The following is a 20,101-nucleotide window of genomic DNA, read 5'->3' as shown; positions in this document are numbered from 1 at the left end:
GCGTGTGGAGTGGTGTCCACGTTCTTTATCCGGGAAAAGAGGAGGAGAAAAGTATGGACTGGTTCTCACTTAGCAAACAGTCTTTATATAAGGCCCTGGGTGACTGGCTGGCCCCAGCTATGGAGGCAGTGAAGGGAGCATGTGCTGCAAAGCCTAAAGGGCAGCCACGTGCACCTTCGGAGATTTGCAGTGATGTCCTGGGGACTTGAAGGGAGAGTCACAGGGGAGTTGGCAGCATGTGAGATAGGTCTTGAACACTCAGTAGGCCCCTGGCCCAGGAGGGTTGAAGGAGCATTTTCTGTCCTGGGAAGGGCAGGGGCAAAGGCAGGAAGTCAGGCTGGTGAGTGCTTCCCCTGACCAGAGGCTGAGCTGTGGGCCCGTCTCTGATACTTGGGTGTTATCAACGGGGCACAGGGAACTTGCTAGGGCTCTGTTGGCAGGGCACTTACCTACTGGGGTTGAGCCTTGAAAGACATTACTTGGGTGCTATGTAGAAGGGGTTATGGGCCAGATTCAGGAGATCAGGGATATCCAAGAGAAAGGCAGTGGGGATCCATGCAAAGGAGTCTGGTGGGGAGATAAGGAGAATGTTAGAGGTGGCAGAGTCCAGATGTGGGATGAGATAGCTAGCCAGGGGGCAGCGGGAAGAGACAGACAGATGGAGGCAGAGTGAGTGTGTGTGTTTGGGGGTTGAGTGATGAGTTTAGCTGAGTTTAGCTCTAGCCTGCATTCTGGAGGTCTGTTCCTGCCTTTGATGTTTAAATGGAAAGAAAAGCATGGGGTGTGCGTTTCATGTGTCTTGATTAAAGAATCAAGATTGAATGAATTTGAGCAGCTGCCCTTGGGACTGGAGAGATTGGGCTTGGGCGGGATGGGGAGCAGCCCACCTCGCAGTGTCAGTCCCTTGGGTTCCTGGCCCTTCCTGCCAGGGTTAACTGTTGTTCTACTTCTCTGTGCTAATAGCATATTTTTCTTGCCTGGGATCCTAGCTTCCATTGGTGTGGATTCCCAACTCTGCAAAGCCTTAAGCTGTTATTGATACATTCTTTTCAGTGTCTGTCCACCTTATACTTGAGGTCCTGCTGAGCAAAGATGAACTGAGATGGTGAGGTGGGTGAGGGAATTTTCCCTCCCTGACTGGCTGGTCACAACCTCTGGGGTTTGTTTGCTGCACCTATATATTCATGTGTCCCTCCCATCTCCCTGTGTCCCCTGCATCTCCCCACCCTTTCCATTAGAGCTCTAACTTCTCTAATGCCCTCTTCCCTCCTTCCACTGGGCTCCAAGAGGCAGGGCTCCCCTCTCCAGCGGAACCACCTCCTCGCCCTTGTCCAGTTTCCCGTAGGTTGAATGGGAGAAGAGCAGAAATCCCCAGAGTGGCCAGATACCCAACTTCCTCCCCTCCACACCCCCTCTTCCAGTATTGCCAGCAGAGCAGGGCTGGCAGTCAGATCTCAGAGTGAGGATCCATCCGTGGTACTCAGACGCTCAGGAGGTGCTGAGGGTGAGCATCCCCGGGTCTGTTCCAGAGACCCACCAAGTCAGTGCTGCCAGAGCTGGCTGCATTGCTGGTTCAGATTGAGTTGGGATGCACCTATCAGCTGTTTAATTGCGTATGGTTAATTTTGCAGTGCAGTGATGTTGCTTTAATGGATGAATAATATTAAAAGTCAAACATTACTGTTTTAAGGAAAACTAATTTTGAATTGCAGCTAATAAAAGTAATTGATGTATTTTTTGAAATCAAGTTTTGGGATATTACAGTGATTGAACTATAATCCCATGGGAAGGGAGAACCCACAGTACCCAGTATAAAGCATTAGCTGAAGCCATGTGGCAAATGATGGTTTCTTTTCCTTTCATACATGGAGTTCAGTGAGCACAAGAAGTTACGGGGACATACTCAGCCCCCTGACCTTGGGCAGATGACCTCCCCAGCTGATTCCGTTTGTGAAAATGAGTGGCAGCTTTTCTGAAGGTGGCCTGTAGATGACGTTTTGCCATTATTCTGCTTTTGTATATTATTACAAGCTTTCTACAGTAGGTTTGAGAAGTTGTGGAGTATGAATCATATGAAACACCTTTTAGTTCTGGGTGCTAATGTGGGTCCTCCTCCCAGGCTGTGAATTATCATCTTTACAGACTTCTGCATTTATTTCCTGATCACAGCGGGATCATTTAAATACAGAAAGCAGTTGGGGCAGAGAGGATGGCCAGGGAGGGACAGTGCAGGAGGGGAGGGCTGATGGAGCCTGGAGTGAGGTTTATTCCTGGTGTCATAGCTGTAAGGATCGTAGGTGGCCTGTGTATGCATGTGCACGTGTGCAGCCGTGTGTGTCCATGTGTGTGTGCATGTGTGTTTGCAGTTTGGTGCCCGTTTCCTTGGGCTTAGAGCAGCAGAAGGACAACATTTCATGTTCAGTGTTCCTGATTTCTAGGACCTATTTTCAGACCCCGTAGTGCCTGAGTTGTGTACATGTCTTTGCATATTTGCCCAGCACATACTGAGTACCTGATGCTCCCCTGCATTGGTTGCAGTGGGTGCGTGGGGCTTAAAGACCAACTGTGGCCCGTGGCTGTGAGGAGCGGGACCTTTCCTTTGAGGAAGCTGGGGTCTAGAGCAGAAGAGGGAGGAAAGTGTCAACACCCCTGGCCTATGGGCTGCCACTGGGTCATCCCTCCTCCTCGTTTCACACGGGCACCCTGCTGAAGAGTGGTGCGCTGTTCCGGGAAACCCATTTCATTCTGTAAAAATAACCGGAATTGGTAGGGAAACTGAAGGTAAAGCAGATGCAGGCCTTTGAGAACTGGGCACGAGCCCAGAGTGCCAGCTTTCAGATGCCGCTTCCTGAAGGCTCCTTTGGGGGATATGTCCTGTCAATTCCCCCCCCCCCCCCCCCCCCCGTTGGCTGAGGCCACACCACATGTGCTGCAGACCCTCCTTGCTTCACTGCACACCTCCCCGGGCGCACTCGGTGGTTTCCTGTCCTCAGGTCCTGATTGTTTTGAAATGACGGTCGTGGGTCGCAGTCCCTGACGTGAGTGACTCCATGGCTTTAGTGCTTCCCTGAGCCTCTGCCTGCTGGGGGCGGCACTTCTGCCACGGCCGCTGCCACGTCCCTCCTCCTCACCCTGCCTTTTCCTTCTTCCTCCTGCCCTTTGACCTCAACTCCCTGCACTTCGCTTTCAACGAGGTCTTCATTGGTTAGTTTGTGATGTCAATCCTGGGAACTCCTCAGGCTTGTTCCAAGAATTAGTGCAAAACTTTGAAATCCTGAGAGATCAAGGCAAGTTTGTTCTGACACCATCCCCCTAACTGCCCCGCCTCACCGTAGGTTTGAGCGGGAGGACTCAGCTGATGCATTGGCTGCTGCTGCCTCTTAAAACAGAAGTCAAGTCTCAGTCCAGCTCTGAGCTTCCTAGAGTCCTCGCCCCTCACCCCAGTCAGTACAAAGCTGGGGGGAAGGGAGGGCCCTGATCCCTGCCCTCATCTGCCATGTTGACCTTCCCCTTGGTGTGACAGGTGCTGTGTTTGGGGGTTACCTTCAGCATTTTGCCCCAGATGCCTCTTGGAGGCCTCACTCTGAGGTCTCCCACAAAAGAAGAGACTGTAGCTGGGGTCCCCCCACCCCCACCCACCCAAAGGAGCCCGTCCTGGCCATCAGAGGCCTGTAACAGGCATGCAAAACCTTCCTTTGCTGAGAGAAGGTAGGGTTTGGGCCAAGAGTGACAGTAGCTGGTGCAGCAACCTGTTCTCTAACCGGATCGTCCCTCCTGAGGAGGAAGCCCCCGTCTGTCATCTGCCTGGGTTCTAGGGGCCTGTATGAGATGTGTGCTCACTGAGCACGGGCGGCTGCAAGATGCTTCCAGGGCTCCAGTTTGGGGCCTTGAACTCTTCACAGTTCATAAAACTAACAGGGATGGCAGGACGCAGTGATTATATTGGGGGTGAGGGAGATTGGGATCTCTCCCGCTTTCTGTTTATGTATTGGTGGTGTAGTTGTAGATAACATGCCAGCTCACCCCTAAATGCTCTCCTAGGAATGAGGGTCCCCTTTGTAACTACTTACCACACCTGAGAACATTGTCATTCCCTCATGTCATCTAATGTGCAGGCTATTTAATTTCTCAGGTTGTCGCTAAAATACCTTCCTTAACTATTCGTTCACCTCCCTGCACCCGGATGCAGTCAAGATCATGTGGCACATCTGTTTTATGTGTTTCTTTGGTTTCTTAATCATAAACCGTCCTCACTTCTTTCCTGCATAACATTACCTTCCTAAAGTGCCCAGGCCAGTGTTCTTACGGAGCATCCAATGGTCTGAATTTGTCTGATTGTGTCTTCGGGGTGGTATTTGATTTTTTCCACAATCCCCCTCATCTTTTGTAAACTGGAGGATGGGGCCAGCCAGAGGTATCGTTGATTCAGGGTGAACATGTTTGCCAAAATTACTATGTAGGTGACTGTCTTTCATATTCTCTCACATTAAGCAGACACATAGTAGCAGGTTACAGGTTTTCTCCCCCTTTAAATAAAAAAAATTGTCCATTTAACTCACATTTCAAGTAGTACATTACAGACTTGGGAGCCAGTGAGAACCCGTAGCTAATGACTTTGGAGGGAGCTTTGCCTTGATCCCTTAACCAGCTGCATCGGGGAGCTTTGGTTTCAGAGTTGGCTTCACTCCTGTTGCACCATTTTCCAGCCTTGTGACTTTGGAAAAACTGCCTGGTCTCTCAGGGCCCCCTTCCATCATCTGTAAAATGGTAATTAATAATGATGAAATTGTTAGTGAGCGCTGAATGAGATAATTCCTGGCACCTGTCTGTACTTGTCTGTTGGCTCTCATTTTTGTGGGCCTTCTGGAAAGTAAGGAGGCAGGTGAGTGCAGGTGAGGCAGAAGGGTGCAGTGGGCAAGGTCTAGGACGTCTGGCAGAGGGGCATGTCCTTGATGGCGTGTAGCACGTGGTTGGGTGCAATCCTCGGCCACATTGCCGGCATCCCCCGATCGGGAAGGGCCCCCAGAATCTGTCTCAGGCCATCAGAAAGTGGTGAGGGCACTTTATCCAGCTCCTCCTGCAGCCTGAGCACCGGTCGTCTCTCAGCTGAGGCTATTCAAGTTAGCTCCTTCAACACTAGCTTTGCCAGGTGGTCTCCCCTTCAGCTGACATGCTGTTTCTCTGTATTTCTGATACTAGGAGACTGGCTGAGTCCTCTTAGTACATGGCGGGGTTGATGAGTTCAGTTCTTCAGATATTTTAGGCTAACAGACTCTTGACTGGAAATAGTTGATACTATCATGCTTGACAAGGAGATTATCAAAATTGTATTCAGCTAGTCCTCCTAAATTCCTGTGCTCTGTCTGGACAAAGCCTCTGGCTGTGAGCTGTGGCTTGGGAGACAAGCTGGTTGACTGCTTCCAGCCAAGGATCTCCAGGACTCTGTAATTGGAAATACTGACTGGAATAGTTCATCTAATCTGGGCATTTGCCTATAAAACCAGAATGGCATGAACTTGAAGATAAAAGGTTACACTTATCTTTAGTTAGGAGTATTTTAAATCAACTAAAAATGGATTAGAGATCCAAATGTAAGAATCATGAAACTATAGAAGAATAAAACAAGGGTAAATTCCTTTATAACCCAGAAGTAGGGAAAAACTTTTAAACTAGGACTTAAATCCCAGAAACAAGGATAATAAATTTGATGACATTAAATCTAAAAAGCGTTAAACTTTACATTGGAAAAATATGCCATAAACAAAAAATGGTAAACTGGAGGAAATATTTGTAATGTATTGCAGATAAAGTATTTTTAAAAGATACCAGAAATTGTAAAGGCGAAAGTTGTGAACAGATCACAGAAGAGTTATATAATGGTCCTTCTCCACTGGAAATGATAAGTTGGTTTATAATAACAGAATATAAACTAAAGCTATCCTGAGATAACCATTTCTCACCTTTGTCAGATTCACAAAAAATAAAAATTTTGATGAGCCACTCTGATAGCAAGATCGTGGGGAGAACAGGCATTCTTAATACATTGCTGTCAGGAGTGAAAATAGTTCAACCTTTATAATGAAGAATTTTACAGTATCTAGAGTACATGTGCATTTACCATTTGATCCAGCAATCCTCCTTCTAGAAATTTACTCTTAAGATACATTCTCATAAATGCAAAATAGTACACAAAAAGTGATTTATTGCTGTATATAATTTGTAATGGCAAAATATTTAACACTTAAATGTCCATCTGTAGGAGACTGGCTGCTATCTGTACCTCACACAGTATGGTCCCATGCAGCCCTGAAAAGAATGGGAAAGATCTCTGTTAACTGGTATAGAGTAAGTTCCAGGATATATTGAAAAAACAAGCTGCAAAAAAGTGTGTGCGAGTGTATGTATAAAGGAATAAGGGTAAGTTAGGAATTAATGAAAACGATTAACTATAGTGAGTTAGGTTGGAAGGGGGTGGAAGGGTTAGGGATGGGAGTGAGACTTTTCTGGTATATCTCTCTATATCATTTGATTTTTAAACTGTACAAATGTTCAACATAGTCAAAGCATAAAACCAAAAACGAAGGAAAGCAAACCTAAAATTGAATTATAGAAATAGGTGAGCTATATGTCAGATTGCTAATCACATAGAAAAGAATTCATTCACAGACTTTAGAACACAGTACTTTACATTCCGTGATTGGGGTGTATCCTAAGCACAAAGTAAAGAGAAATCTTAATAATCTTAATAGTCTTGTTCATAGTGACATGTAATTACATAGATGTGTAATTCTTGGACTGTGCTGTATGATGTTATATAGGGTAAGACAAACGAATGGTATGTTGATAATGATGGAGAATCAGGACATTTGATGTAAGAAAAGGAAAGATACAAATATGGAAAGAAAGAAGGTAATCCAGGGGTATTGGGCTGAACTATAGGTATCATTATGACCCCATAATTCAAAAATGAATTGTAGCTCTGTTTACTAACAAAATGTCTGCTCAGTAACAGTGAGCCCACCTGGTGCTCAATCTTGGTTTCTAAATGCCGTTCTCCACTAAAATGAACCTGGGCTTCCTAAAGTAGTGGTTGACTCAAAGGCCAGGGCTGAAAAAAGTGCACGTTGACCCTGGAGCATTTTGTGCCAGAAAGCAAAAAACTGCTTAAAGAATAAGGGGTGGAGGTCAGGGCGTTGGGGGGTGTAGGGGGAGAGTCAACTTCATAAAGAAGGAGAACCTGCTTGAGCAGGTTCTTTGGGCAAGTTTGGGACAGTACATTAAAAAGAATGGTCATGGAAGTGAATTGTAAAACTGAATTTGAAAGGAATTCATTCACACACCTGCAATGATGTTCAAAAAAGAAAAAGATAAAGTTGGACAAAAAAGGCAAGCTCTTCTTTACAAAAGGCCACTAATTAAATACAGATGGAATGATCAAATTGAAAAATTGTAAGTTTTAAGCCCACTATGTAAGAATGTTCATAAGCTAGTGGGAATATAATATTCACACAGCCTAAGAATCACGCGATAGATTCTTAATTACAACAGGAAAAAGGTCCCACCTTGTGGGACAGCACCCAACACCCAGGCAGTGTCCTTTCGGGAAGTGTCTGGCCTGGCTCTAAGCCTGACACAAGACTACCAAATGCAGTATAGGAACTCTGATTGGATTTGGGGGAGCAGGAGCAGGTATAAGCATATTTATAAACAGATAAATTTAAATATGGTCTGAATATAACATTGTTAAGTTAATGTCCTTGGGTATGATATGGGAAAGCGATGATGCAGGAGGGTATGTTTATCCTTAGGAAATGGGAGCTGCTTTCCAGATAGTTTAGCTGATAGAACATATATACATATGGGAAACAATAGGAAAATGTTACCAGTTAAAGAGTTTCTTGTGACACACTGTGGTTTGCTTTTCCTTAAAGGCACTTAGGATACACATTCCTGATGGCAGATTCAGTTTTGAAACTATAGTTCTTTGAAGCCAAACCTGCTCTATGTTTCTTAGAGATTATTGTTTTAAAATCATGCTGCCGTTTAGACTCGAGTAAATATTTATTTCACAACAAAAGGTTTTGTACCAACTTGATAGCTTTCTTGGTAGATCAAGGAAGTCAGCCAGATTCTTAGTGTACTTACTGTATAGATGAACTGTTCTATTTTATTCATTTTCCCTAAATGATTCAGTTCTGGGAAGATAACGTTTCCTACCTTTGAGGTGCTATTTGTAGGGCCCACCTGCCCTTGTAAGCTTTTTAAGGACTTTTCTCCTGATGACACCAAGGAGGACTGCTAGCCCCTGGGACCTTGGGGAGGTTGTCTGGTTTTGTCTGGAAAATTCACATGTACACTTTACTCCCTGTTCTCTCTGCCCAGTGCTTTTTATCATAAAGGGAGAGAAAGAGAAAAAGAGGAAAGAAAGAAAGAAAGAAAGAAAGAAAGAAAGAAAGAAAGAAAGTCCGTCCTTTCCCTAATTTGCAGTTAAAATCAACATGACAGAAAGACTTCTTATTTTTAGTCTAATAAAATTCTTCTCAAAGAATAACATTTGTCAATAGCACCTTTAATCCATTAATTAATTGTTAAGTGAAAGTTGGTGCCGGGGACACAGTGGTGATGGGTAAAAGGGCCTGGTTCCCACGGTCAGGGCAGTTCCACCCCTTTGGGAGATGGGCGGGTCCACACACAGATAGCTTCGGTGCTGTGAAGGGGGCCACCGAGGCTGAGGTGCGGAGACCCGGCCCGGGCCAGCAGGTCCCTGGAGCTGACATGACACCACAGCGTGAGCCAGTCTGGAAGCATGGACCACAGACGGTATGGCTGCAGGCTGCCAGAGTGCCTTCTGGTGACGTTTTGGGATTAAGGTCAGCTTTCCCAGTTCCCCCAAGGTGGTCCTCTCCGAGCAAGGTTGCTTTTGCCTGTGGGCGCCAGCTGGGGCACGTGCTCTTGGTCCACTCTGACCTTCGGTACGGCAGTGCTGCCCACAGTCAAGCTGCAGTTCTCTGAGGACTCCTGGGGCTGCTCTGTGGCTCTGGTGTGTGCCTGCTCTTCTCTCTGCCTGCGCTCCTCACAGCCCCTGCCGTGTGTGGTGTGGCACTTCCTGCCCCTTAGGTAGGTGACGGCCCCTGCAGATGCCTGCCTCGGTGTCCTGCCCCATCGGCATCACCGCCTCCATGTGTGGCCATGTCTAGCTGTCTTCCTTCACACGGCAGAAACCTGTTGGCAGCCCAGGGTAGTTTTTTTTTTGTCGTTGCAGAATGGTAGATCCCTTCATCTGGCCCAGGGGTTGTCCGTCTTCGTGGTGCCTGGTGCCTCAGCGTCGCCCACAAGTGATTATGCAGGGTGCAGGGTGCAGGCCCCATCTGAGACTCTGATTAACCAGGACTGGGTAAGATGCAGAAGTCTCCAGTTTTAACCAGCACCCCTGAAGCAGCTTCCTGGCAACTTGTGGAGTGACTTGTGGAAATCACGGCCAGAAAGTCCTGAGTTGTAAAGAGAACACATTACAAATCCAAAGGAGATCCTGGAGCATTTTCTGGATGAGGTGGTGTGGCCTCTGTGCCTTAATGATGAATAAACATTGAACATCGGAAGTGAGTTGATGTTCACTGAGTTGATGACTGAGCGGAGAGCAAAGGCTCCGAGGCAAGAATCTGGAGTGCAGGTCTGTGAAGGGGCTGGTGAGGAAGAGCCGGGGGCCCAGGGCTCTAGTCTTCTGGGCTCAGAGGAGGAAATGGGACGCCTCCAGCAGAGTTTTGAAGAAAGGAAGTCTTGTCTGGGACTGGTTAGGTTTTTCTCCATCCTGGGGCCAGAGCCTGACATGGGAATGTGTCACAACAGAAGTGTCTGTCTGCTCACATTTTTTCTTACTAACCTCTAGTGATCTTGTTAACCTTAAAAACTCATCTGCAAAAACCCACCACCTCTCTTCCAGTATTTAAGATCTACTTTCCCTATAGAAGAGGGTGGCAAACTTTTTCTGTAAAGGGATAAGCAATAAATATTTGGGGCTCTGTCGTCTTTGTTGTGACCTCTGGATTCCACATCGTAGCCCCATAGCAGCCGCAGACAATCGGCGGATGGAGAGGCTGTGTCCCAGTGAAACCTTACTCACAAAGACAAGTCATATGCCAGACTTGGTTCACGGTCCAGTTTGTCAGCTCCTGGTGTAAAGAAAGGCACAGCTGAATTAGTTTCCTTTCCAGCTGTTGGGACAAAATTAAAAGAACAGGCAGTCTTGTCTATGTGGGGAGCCCAGGGACCAGAGGTACAGGAAGGAGAGCCCTCGGGTTGATCAGTTGCACACTGGGGAAGGGCTGGAAAAAGCTGCTTTATCAGATGAGAATATCTAGTGCTTTATCGTCCTCAGCCTTTTTCTTGGAAAATTGGCTTTGTATTTAGGGAAGTTCTTATTTGGTGAAATAATAGCTCTTGTCACCACTTTCCCTAAGAAAATTTCTGTCAAGCCACTGATTGACTCTGCTAGTTGTGGAGACCACCCTTAACTTCTGGGGCGCTTCTGCTCCTTCCTGTACAGCGGCCGCTTGTCCTCCGGCCAGTACTGCTTGTGGTGGTCAGCGTGTGTGTGGCTGAACGGGAACGTGTAAGCTGGCATGTGCAGCCCCTTTGCAGATCATTTTGGGAGACTTCGAGACAGCACATGCGGGAATTTTCTATTATCACCTACTTTCAAAGGAATTCAGGATCCTGGTTGTTTGAAATGAGTGAGCTTCTTTGCAGCTGTGTTCTCAGGACCTTTGGTCATGGTTAAGCCATAAAATATTTGCCCCGTAAGGTGCCCAGACTGAGGTCAAGAGCAGTTCACGTCACTGGGGGTGGAACCCAGAGCCAGTCTTCACTTTCCCAGTGAGCCACCAGTGTGGTGTCGATTGCAGCGTTCCTAGGCCGAGATCTCGGAATGCAACCCATGTTACGTGGACCTAGGATGTGTTGCTGGAAATCTGAAATGATACTAAAGCAGATGTTATTTGGGCCATTTGAGAAGGCATCCATTCCTGATGAGTGAGGACCACCCTTTGCCCTTTCAAGACATTTCTGAAAAGTTACGCTTCAGGAGTATTTGTGAATCAGTGTTTCCCTGGTGGCATACGTTCCCACGTTAGATGACTTTCATGTCCACTTTTGATGGTACTGTGCTCTGGGCCCCTCTGACAGGTAATTATAAATGGATGGTTGGTGGAGGGTGTGCCCACGTGAGAAACCACCAGCAATGCATCTGGTCTATACTGTGCAGCCTGTCTCTACGCTCTAAAGCTAGCATCATGCCTACTCTTGGTTGATTTCATTGCATGATTAAAATGGCCAGAAGAAGAAAAGAATCTTGACCCGTGTCTGGCGCAGAGTGGTCTGTGCTGGCCCTGGGCTGGTAACATGGCTGCTTCCCACTAGAGCCACCTTCTCTTAGTCCACTTCCTGTTCCAGTTGGGGCAGGATACGCCATCAGAGCACTGAGGGGCACGTGCTGGGTTCCCGTCCACTGTCCAGGACGCTGGTACCAGGTGGTTTGGGGGTATTTCAGAAAGATCTGGACATCTGAGAGTTCCCAGCCCTGCAAACAGAAGGAGCCAGTTTTATATTTTACCCTGAAAATAATGTTAAAAATAACAAATAGATATCAAGGTTTCATGTTAGCTCATAAAGCTATCTTTATACAACTGTAGCTGAAATGCTGTACATTTAAAAAAAAAAAAAAAACAAAATCTCCTGAATTTGAATAGCTCAGGTGTTCAGAAAGTCAACATGAAATATCTAAAATGTAATTGAATGGTGACATTTGAGGATTGTAGGCAGGGGATTTAACAGAGAGTCCACATGCTTTTTTTATGATTGAGCAGAATATCTTGTCTACTGTTGATTTGTAACGTACAGCTTTCCTTTCCTCATAGCTCTAGACCACTAACACGATTATGATGCCTGTCCTCTAGGATTGAGGGCAGCCTCTGACTTACAAAATGGAGTGATGGGGAGATAGATTTTTTTTTCCCTGTGCTAACCAATAAGAATGTGAAAGGGAGGAGGAGGAGGGTCGTAAAGTGGAAGACACACACCGATATTTCAAAAGGAGCTCACAAGCTCAGCAGGAAAGCGAGATGCCCAAATGCCCAACACCCCCCACCCCCAAAGGGAAAGGTGGTGATGGCAGGGGCTGGTGGAGGGGTACAGGGCTCCCCCAGGGCCCATGCTGGGGCTGTCTGTGGGGAGAGCAGTGGGAGGGGAAGATGGAGAAGCTGGGGGCCCGGCTGTGTGGCAGAGGCGATCTTTGCAGACCGGGGCTCGCTCTTCAGCGTGTGCCTGCATTTACTCATGTGCTGTTTGTCTATGGAAAAGACTGTTAAGCTGTCAAATCGTGAACTACCTCGGTAGTTCCTGATGCCGTGATCATGGTTTTGGTCTCGTTTCTTTTAGGTTACCCCTGTTTCAGGCCAGTGCTTTTGCATTTCTGGCCCCTGCTCGAGCCATCCTGTCTTTAGATAAATGGAAATGTAACACCACAGGTAATTGCAGTTATTTCCGCATACGTCATTGGGGTCCTTTAACGCACACGATAGAAGGGAGGCCTGAACGTGCTGCCCTTGGCAGTGTTAAATCCTTTCTGGAATCGGGCAGAGAACATACAAACCAACAAACCGCTTAGAACACTCCAGTCTGTGGATCGTGTTTCTGTCTCTCTCTCTCCCCACTCGTTCATCCCTAACCTCAGAGCAAGTAAGGACCAGAAAGGACCTCATTTCTCTATGCTAATGAAACTGATAAATATGGGAACGGAATAGAACATTTGTGCTATTTTTCTGCCTCTTTCTTTCAGTGGATTTTATGAACCACCAGTAATCACTCTCTTTGCTGCGTCAGCATCCCTTCTCTGAAACATCTCTGCTTTTTAAGGATCTGGCTGCTTTGGTTTTCTGCAAATGACTTTAACTCCCCCCCCACCCCCCACCCCCCACCCCCCATTAGTGATTGCAAAGATCCTTAAATAACCCGATGAGGTCAGGAAAAGATCAGATGGAGGTTTAAGAAAATCAAGTAGACCTGTCATACTTTCAAAATACTGTTAGGTTCTAGGAGCAAAGTTTTCCAACATTTGCTTCCTCCCTTGCTCCCAGGAGTTAGTTTGTGACCACTGATTTGATTCAGGAAATGGAAAAGGCCCTCCATTTTATCTAGGTTTTAAAAACCTCAGTCAGGCAACCTTGCTTTTGGGCGTTTCCGTTAGCTGCTCGCAAACGTTGGTCTTTGTGTGAGGCTGGCACTAGCAATGTGCACCCCCAGTTCAGCTTTTGACAAGCTGGGAGCTCGCAGTCGATGAATAAATTTGGTTACATTTAGCGTTGGGGAAGACACCTTTCAGTATGGTAAGCCATACTGTTGTAACTCGAATTTTAGGGATGGGTATTTTATGGAAAGTAAAACTTAAAACAGGGAGGAAATTTCATCTTACAAAGAGTAAGATGAATGTATCCCGTGAAACATGGGTGTCACTCCAAAAAAATGTTGTCTTTGTTTTTGTTTTCAAGATGTTTCAGTGTCCAATGGAACAACAGAGCTGTTGCACACAGAGCACATCTGGTATCCCCGGATACGTGAGGTAAAAGAGGAGCATTGTCTGCTTTTGGTTTCTTTGTGTTTCTTTCCTGCTCCGTTGTTGGCCGTGCCCAAGAAGTGGTAGTGATGCGCACCAAGCCTTCCTTTTCCTTTTCAACTACTGACATGTTTATTTCTTTTGTGGAACTAAATGTAGATGGCATCACCATAAAATAAAGCACGCAGAAATGCTTTGTGCAGCCAGACAGTATTTCTGTCAGAAGTTTCTAGCCTTCATTCCCCCCCGCTCCCCAACCCCTGGGTACCCACAGACCTGCCCACTCACACGCTGCAGCATAACCGGCTGAGGGGCGCGGCTCCCTTTGAAAGAGCTACAGAGGCTTGCCTGAGGGCACATACCTCTTCATTCTAGCCCGCATTTCCGTGTGTGTGTGTGTGTGTGTGTGTGTGTGTGTGTGTGTGTGTGTAAAGAATTACAGATACTTGTCCGCTGTGGTGCACTTGAACAGAACAAGGCATGGGAGTCCTCAGACACGAAGAATGGCCAACAGCTTATCCACATCTTCCCAAATCTGGAAGATCCTTCACCATTAATTCAGAGTTAGCACAGATAATAGCCGTTTTCCACAATGGAAACATTCCTTTAGAATTTGTGTCGATAACACGATCTTCTAAACGTCCCTCAGAGACTCACTTTTTAAAGTCCAGAATCTTTGTGCTGCAGTGTTCCTCTGAGCCTGGTTTTGAATGTCGTGTGTCTTGAGCAGGAATGATAAATCTCTCACTTCTCTATGGGAGAGGTAAGGTGGCTATATGTCCATTGCCCGTTTCTGTAATGCCCCTGTGTCAACCGTGTCATTCATAGGTTGGCTAGACCCCGCTCACCCCACTGGTTTCTTTGGGGCCCTGGGAATTTTCCAGCAGTGTCACACTTGTTAGGTAATAAGCCGCTGCCTGTCAGAACTGTCCACTGTGGTTGCAGGTGACGCTTGGAGTCTGGATCTACAAGCAGCTCACTCTTCGTGTCTGTGCCTTCTCTCGTTCCAGATCCAAGGCGCCATCATCATGTCCTCGCTGATAGAAGTGGTCATCGGCCTCCTGGGCCTGCCCGGGGCTCTGCTGAAATACATCGGGCCCCTGACCATCACGCCCACGGTGGCCCTCATCGGGCTGTCTGGGTTCCAGGCGGCGGGAGAGAGAGCGGGGAAGCACTGGGGCATCGCCATGCTGTGAGTGCTCTGGACTACGTAGCGCGGACTGTCAGCACCTCCTCTTCCCACCACCGAGCGCAGTCTCTTGGGATAGTTTGAGCATTTACGCAAAGACTTAGGAGATAGGTTTTTGTTTTTATTTTTGTTTTTTTAAAGTAAGAAGAGGCTGACGGTTTAAAGTTCATTCATTTCTTGCCGGGAAGTTACCGAAGGGTGTTTTAGACCCGGAGGTTGGGAAGTGACATGCAGCACGGTATTCCAAAGACCTGTTGGGGAGTGATGTGTAGAGGGAGGGTTGTGAGGTTTCAGACTTTAAGAAGGGGGTGTAAGACGGTGATGCCATTAGCTTTTAACTTTTGAGGTCATGCCAAGTCTCTTGCACACGAGTGGAAATAACGCGAAGCCAAATCCTTTCGGCGAGACTCAAAAAAACTTCCAGATTGGCAGGAGACAGAGATGCTGCACGAGTAGGGTCTGTTGGCATTGAGAGAGACGTGGCTCCCCTGGCTCCCTCCTACACCTGTGGGGATGCCACGGTTCTTGCCAGAGTCCTGCCAGTCATTGCTGGTCCTTAAGCACAGAACTTCAAGTTCATTAAAATGTCACTTACCCCTTTATGTGTTGTCAGTAAAGACATCCAAGACTTCGGTTTATTACAAGATGGATTATTAGAGCCATGGAATTCTGTATGCCACAAACAGAGCCTGCTTTCTTGTTGTGTGCCTGGTGAACACGTGTAAGAGCTGATCACGCTATAGGGAAATGGTTCAAAACCTGGCATTTGCCAACCAGTAAAATTCCCAAAACAAAGTAAGTAATAACAGAAGGGAGTTTCCGCTGGTTTTTGTTTTGCTTTGTGAACTACTCGGTAATTCTTAAACAGTAGCTAGCGCTTCTCCAGTTCCTGTATTAGTGCTTTATAAAAACACTCGTCGTATATATTGTACGTTAAGATAGGTGCCGGCATCGTGCCCATTCAACAGCAAAAGAAGCAGAGGCACAAAGACGCAAAGTTAGCTGCCCAGGTTCGCACAGGTAGTAATTGGCCGGATGGTTTTCAGAACCCAAGTAGTCTGGTCAGAACTTAGTCCCTAACACTTCATCCTGCCCGTCTGTGTTGGAACACGGTGTGCAAATTAAAGTGCGTCTTTACATACCTATAATCCATCTAGCCTTACAGATTAAGGTGTGTGAAAATGTCCAGGGTTATTCTTAATTTCTCCTTTCACTGAAGGTTGGTCCATATTCCCCACACCAGCATGGGTGTGTAGAAGGCAGGGAAGGATGTCCTATGAAACGCAGTAAGTTCCAAGAAGGAGAAATTGGAATTGCCATCATACGGTGAAATTAGAAACCAATGACAAAGGGTGAACAGAACCCCCAGATCGCCTAGGAGCTGAAAAACACTGTTATACATCACCCCTAGTCAGAGGGGAAATTGAAACTCATGACTGCTGATAATTTAGAACACAAGGACAAGAACAAACCAGTCACGCAGAGCGGAGTTGTTCTTGAAAAAAACATACAATCTTAAAGGCAAAGTACATGAAGAGCTTATGTCTTTGAAACTAGAAAAACAGGATGAAAATGAGCCTAATGGAAGCAGGGGACCAAAAATTAATACAGATAGAAAAAATGTAAAACATAGAAGTGAAAAATTCAAATATTGGTTCTGTGGAAAAGAGCGTGTGGACACACTTTAGGCGAGGCTGATTGAGAAGAGGAGGGAGTGAGTGCACAAATAGAGGGATAAACCCTTAGGTCCAGGGAAGAAGAGTTCCAGCTGTGCTACCCACCCCCAAACTTAAAAACAACAACAAATTAATAAAATGGGTGGTTTTCCAAAACGTGAAAACAAAAATGGACTCTTCCTCACCCTGAGCGCTAAATGTTGGGGTTCCCCAGAACCTGGTCCTTGGGCACTTCCCTGCCACGTGCCTTTCCCCGGGAAGACCTCGTCTAGTGCACGCCCCCAGCAAGCCTGTGATGCTGCTGACTTCCATGTGAGCCTGCAGCCCATCCCCCCGAACACCAGCCATGAGGGCCAAGCCCTGGTTCGCACCCTCCAGTCACCATTACACAGGACTCCTCGGACTTCAAAAGGAGATAGTGTCAATCGTTTGCTTCCTTCCTTGTCCCCAGACCCAGTCCCCCTCCTGTCATCCTGCTCTCAGGCAAGGCCACGACCACACACCCCGCTGATGGAGTCAGAAGCCCTACAGTTGTCCCTGATTCTCCGCTTCCCCTCAGCTCATGTACAAGCCATCTTTCTGCCTCCTCTCTCCAGCCTGTCACGCCACTGCCACTCCCCTGGACAAGCCTCACCCGTGGCCATGCTTCCAAACGTCTTCAGCTTCTCTCTTGCTCCCTCCCTGCTCATTCACAGCCCCGTGAAGTCCCTGGCCATTCTCCTCTCCTGTCTCCTCCTTTTGAAACTCCACTTGGACACAAGCAGGAATTCTGGAAGTTTGTAGGTCTTCTCGTCTGTGTCTGAAACCTTCTCCGCTGTCCCTCATTATGTTTACATCTCACACTAGGCACTTGGGGCCTTTCGCTGTTGGAATCCCAGACGTTTGGGGGTGGGAAATGATTGAATTATTTCACGGATGCTTTCCTTACTCCATTCTAGCTCTTCGCTTCCTGGAACCTCTAGAATGTTTGGACCTCCCAAATCCTTCCTCTGCTTTCCATTTCTCCAACTTTTTTCTCCATTCATGGGAAAATTCTCAGCTGTATCTGTACATCCTTCTGCCAAGCTTTTCCTTTCTTCTGTCAGGTTTTTTAGTTTCCAGCCAGCTTCTCTTATCCTTGGGATGTCAGCTGTGTGAGGGCAAGGCTTCAGCTCCGTGCTGGTCACTGCAGCACCCCCAGGACCTGGCTCACCACCTGTCACAGAGCAGGTGTTTAGTAAGCACCTCGTAGTAAGGGCAGGGAGAACTGGGGGTTGTGAGTACACCCCTGACCAGAAGTCAAGAATGCTATCAAAGGATTTTATCCCTAAAAAAAGTTCTGGGCTCCAATAGTTAGTATATTATATTTCAAGGAAGAGAGATTTAAGTGGTTCTGGCAGTTTAATAAATGGGAAACTTCCCAACCAAGTTGATCTCCGTGGCGGATCCTGACAGAGCTAATACAAAAGGGAGAGCCCAGACCTACGTCTTCCTCCCCAGAGTTGTGTAAAGCCCCAGGCTGAGTTCAGGTATGTTTAGGCAGTAGTATGCTAAAGCCCAGCGTCTTGCTCTACTGCAGGTCTCCTTGTGATCTTTTAAAATGCAAGTGTGCAGGGGCGCCTGGGTGGCTCAGTCGGTTGAGCGTCCGACTTCGGCTCGGGTCATGGTCTCGAGGTTCGTGAGTTCGAGCCCCGCATCGGGCTCTGTGCTGACAGCTCAGAGCCTGGAGCCTGCTTCGGATTCTGTGTCTCCCTCTCTGTGCCCCTCCCCTGCTCATGCTCTGTCTCTCACTCTCTCTGTCAAAAATAAATAAACATTAAAAAAAAAAAAATTTTAAATGCAAGTGTGCAGAAGAAGCTTTTCGGAAAGTCTTATTATCCAGCTCTGCGCACACTATTTTTTTTAGTGCCATATCTATTAACATATCTTGGAAGAATGCTCTTTGGAACATGGCTTGGGAAAATGCTGTTCTGGATAATAATAACAAAAATCCAACACATTAGGTGTGTCATTTTAGGAATTTAACGATGATTAAATACTAGAATTTATTAATAAAATTCATTATGGGCCCATGGTGGATTTAATTCACAAAAGCCAGGGTGACCAAAAGAAAAATCACTTGGGGTGCCTGGGTGGCTCAGTCAGTTAAGTCACTGACTCTTGGTTTTGGCTCTGGTCCTGATCTCACAGTTCCTAAGTTTGAGCCCCACATTGGGCCCTGCACTGAGCAGTGTGGAGTCTGCTTGGGATGCTCTCTGTTCCTCCCCTCTTTCCCAAAATAAACGAACTTTTAGAAAATAAGTGAAAAGCCCACTGAAACTAAATTATAAATGACATCTGGGAAAATATTTACAACAAATTCCATTAAAAAGGCTAATGCCCTTAATGAATACTTTCACTAACTGAAGTAGAGAGTCCTGGTGGAACAATGGAGGAAGGAGAAGATGTGAGCACCCATTTAACCAAAATGGGAAGTACAGATCACTAATTAGTGCACAGAAAGGCTTACCCTCCCCAGTTATTAACATGCATATGCACAGGGATTCTGTTAACAGAATGGGGTAGTGGTGGTGGATCAGAGTGTACTGACTTGGGTTCCTAAGTCAACCAAGAGAGGCACAGTTAGATTCTCAAGGGGGAGGGTAAATGGAGTGACACATAGGTCCTGGAAGGGAGCCATTTGTTTTTGCGAAAACATTGTTTTGATTACTTATATACAGTTTTCAAACCTATTCAAAAATAGAATAGTGTAATGAACACCCCAGTACCAAATACTTAAGAGAAGTCTCATTTTCTCTCTACCCCCAAAATACATTAAAATTCTAGTCATTTGAAGTTTAACAATAATTAAACAGGGAAATCTAAAGTAAAATAATAATTCCTGCCATCCATCCAACTGCCACCCCTCAAAAACATGTCATGAATAACTAGTGAAAAGTTAGTATTTATCCTATATGCGTAAATACAAACGTATACACATTTACAGCTTAACCATTATAATTTGTTTTTCACCCTGACAATTTGTTGGGCTCATCTCTCTAAGTGTGTTTAGATCTACTTCGTTCTTTGTAAAATTGCAGTGTTAAATAGTATGAAATATAGAATTTATTCAGCCATTCCCAATCGATACTCATGGTTGTTTAAATATTTGCTGTTGCAAACAATACTGAAATTCATACTCTTATGTAGTGTAAGGAATGAATATTAAAATAATTGATGATAGTTTTTTAAATTGATGAAATTGGTAGGGACTTAAACGTATAAGACCTTGTGGGGCACCTGGGTGGCTCAGTTGGTTGAGCGTCTGACTGTTCAGCTCAGGTCATGATCTCACAGTTTGTGGCTTTGAACCCTGCATCTGGCTCTGTGCTGACCGTTTGTTTGCTCAGGCTCTGCTCAGAACCTGGAGCCTGCTTCGGATTCTGTGTCTCCTTCTCTCTCTGCCCCTCCCCCGCTCACACTGTGTCTCACTCTAATATAAAAACACGCTGTGTTTCTCTAAATATTTTTTTAAAAAATTTAAATAAAAAGTATAAGATCTTGTATTTCAGTGAGTAGCAAATAGGCATTTTTGGTCTCTGGGTGGGATTATAAATTCTGCTAACTTTTATGTATTTGGCAGTTTGCATCAGAAGCTTTTTAGGGGCTCTT

At 46.2% G+C, this 20,101-nt stretch overlaps 1 protein-coding gene across 6 annotated transcripts in view; it reads left to right on the top strand.

Annotated features, from left to right (window-relative positions):
- Nucleotides 1–20,101, top strand: part of SLC23A2 (solute carrier family 23 member 2) — a 133,740-nt gene that overhangs the window by 88,960 nt on the left and 24,679 nt on the right. For all 6 annotated transcript variants that reach the window (XM_042980870.1, XM_042980872.1, XM_042980869.1 and 3 more), the window contains 3 exons: nucleotides 12,433–12,521; nucleotides 13,542–13,612; nucleotides 14,617–14,798. In XM_042980870.1, coding sequence (XP_042836804.1) covers nucleotides 12,433–12,521; nucleotides 13,542–13,612; nucleotides 14,617–14,798 — 342 coding nt within the window. The remainder of the gene's footprint in view (nucleotides 1–12,432; nucleotides 12,522–13,541; nucleotides 13,613–14,616; nucleotides 14,799–20,101) is intronic.

This window comes from Panthera tigris, chromosome A3 (genome assembly GCF_018350195.1).
Source record: "Panthera tigris isolate Pti1 chromosome A3, P.tigris_Pti1_mat1.1, whole genome shotgun sequence".
In the NCBI taxonomy this organism is placed as follows: Eukaryota; Metazoa; Chordata; class Mammalia; order Carnivora; family Felidae; genus Panthera; species Panthera tigris.
The sequence above is the reverse complement of the archived record's forward strand: the minus strand, read 5'-3'. Positions and strand labels throughout refer to the sequence as shown.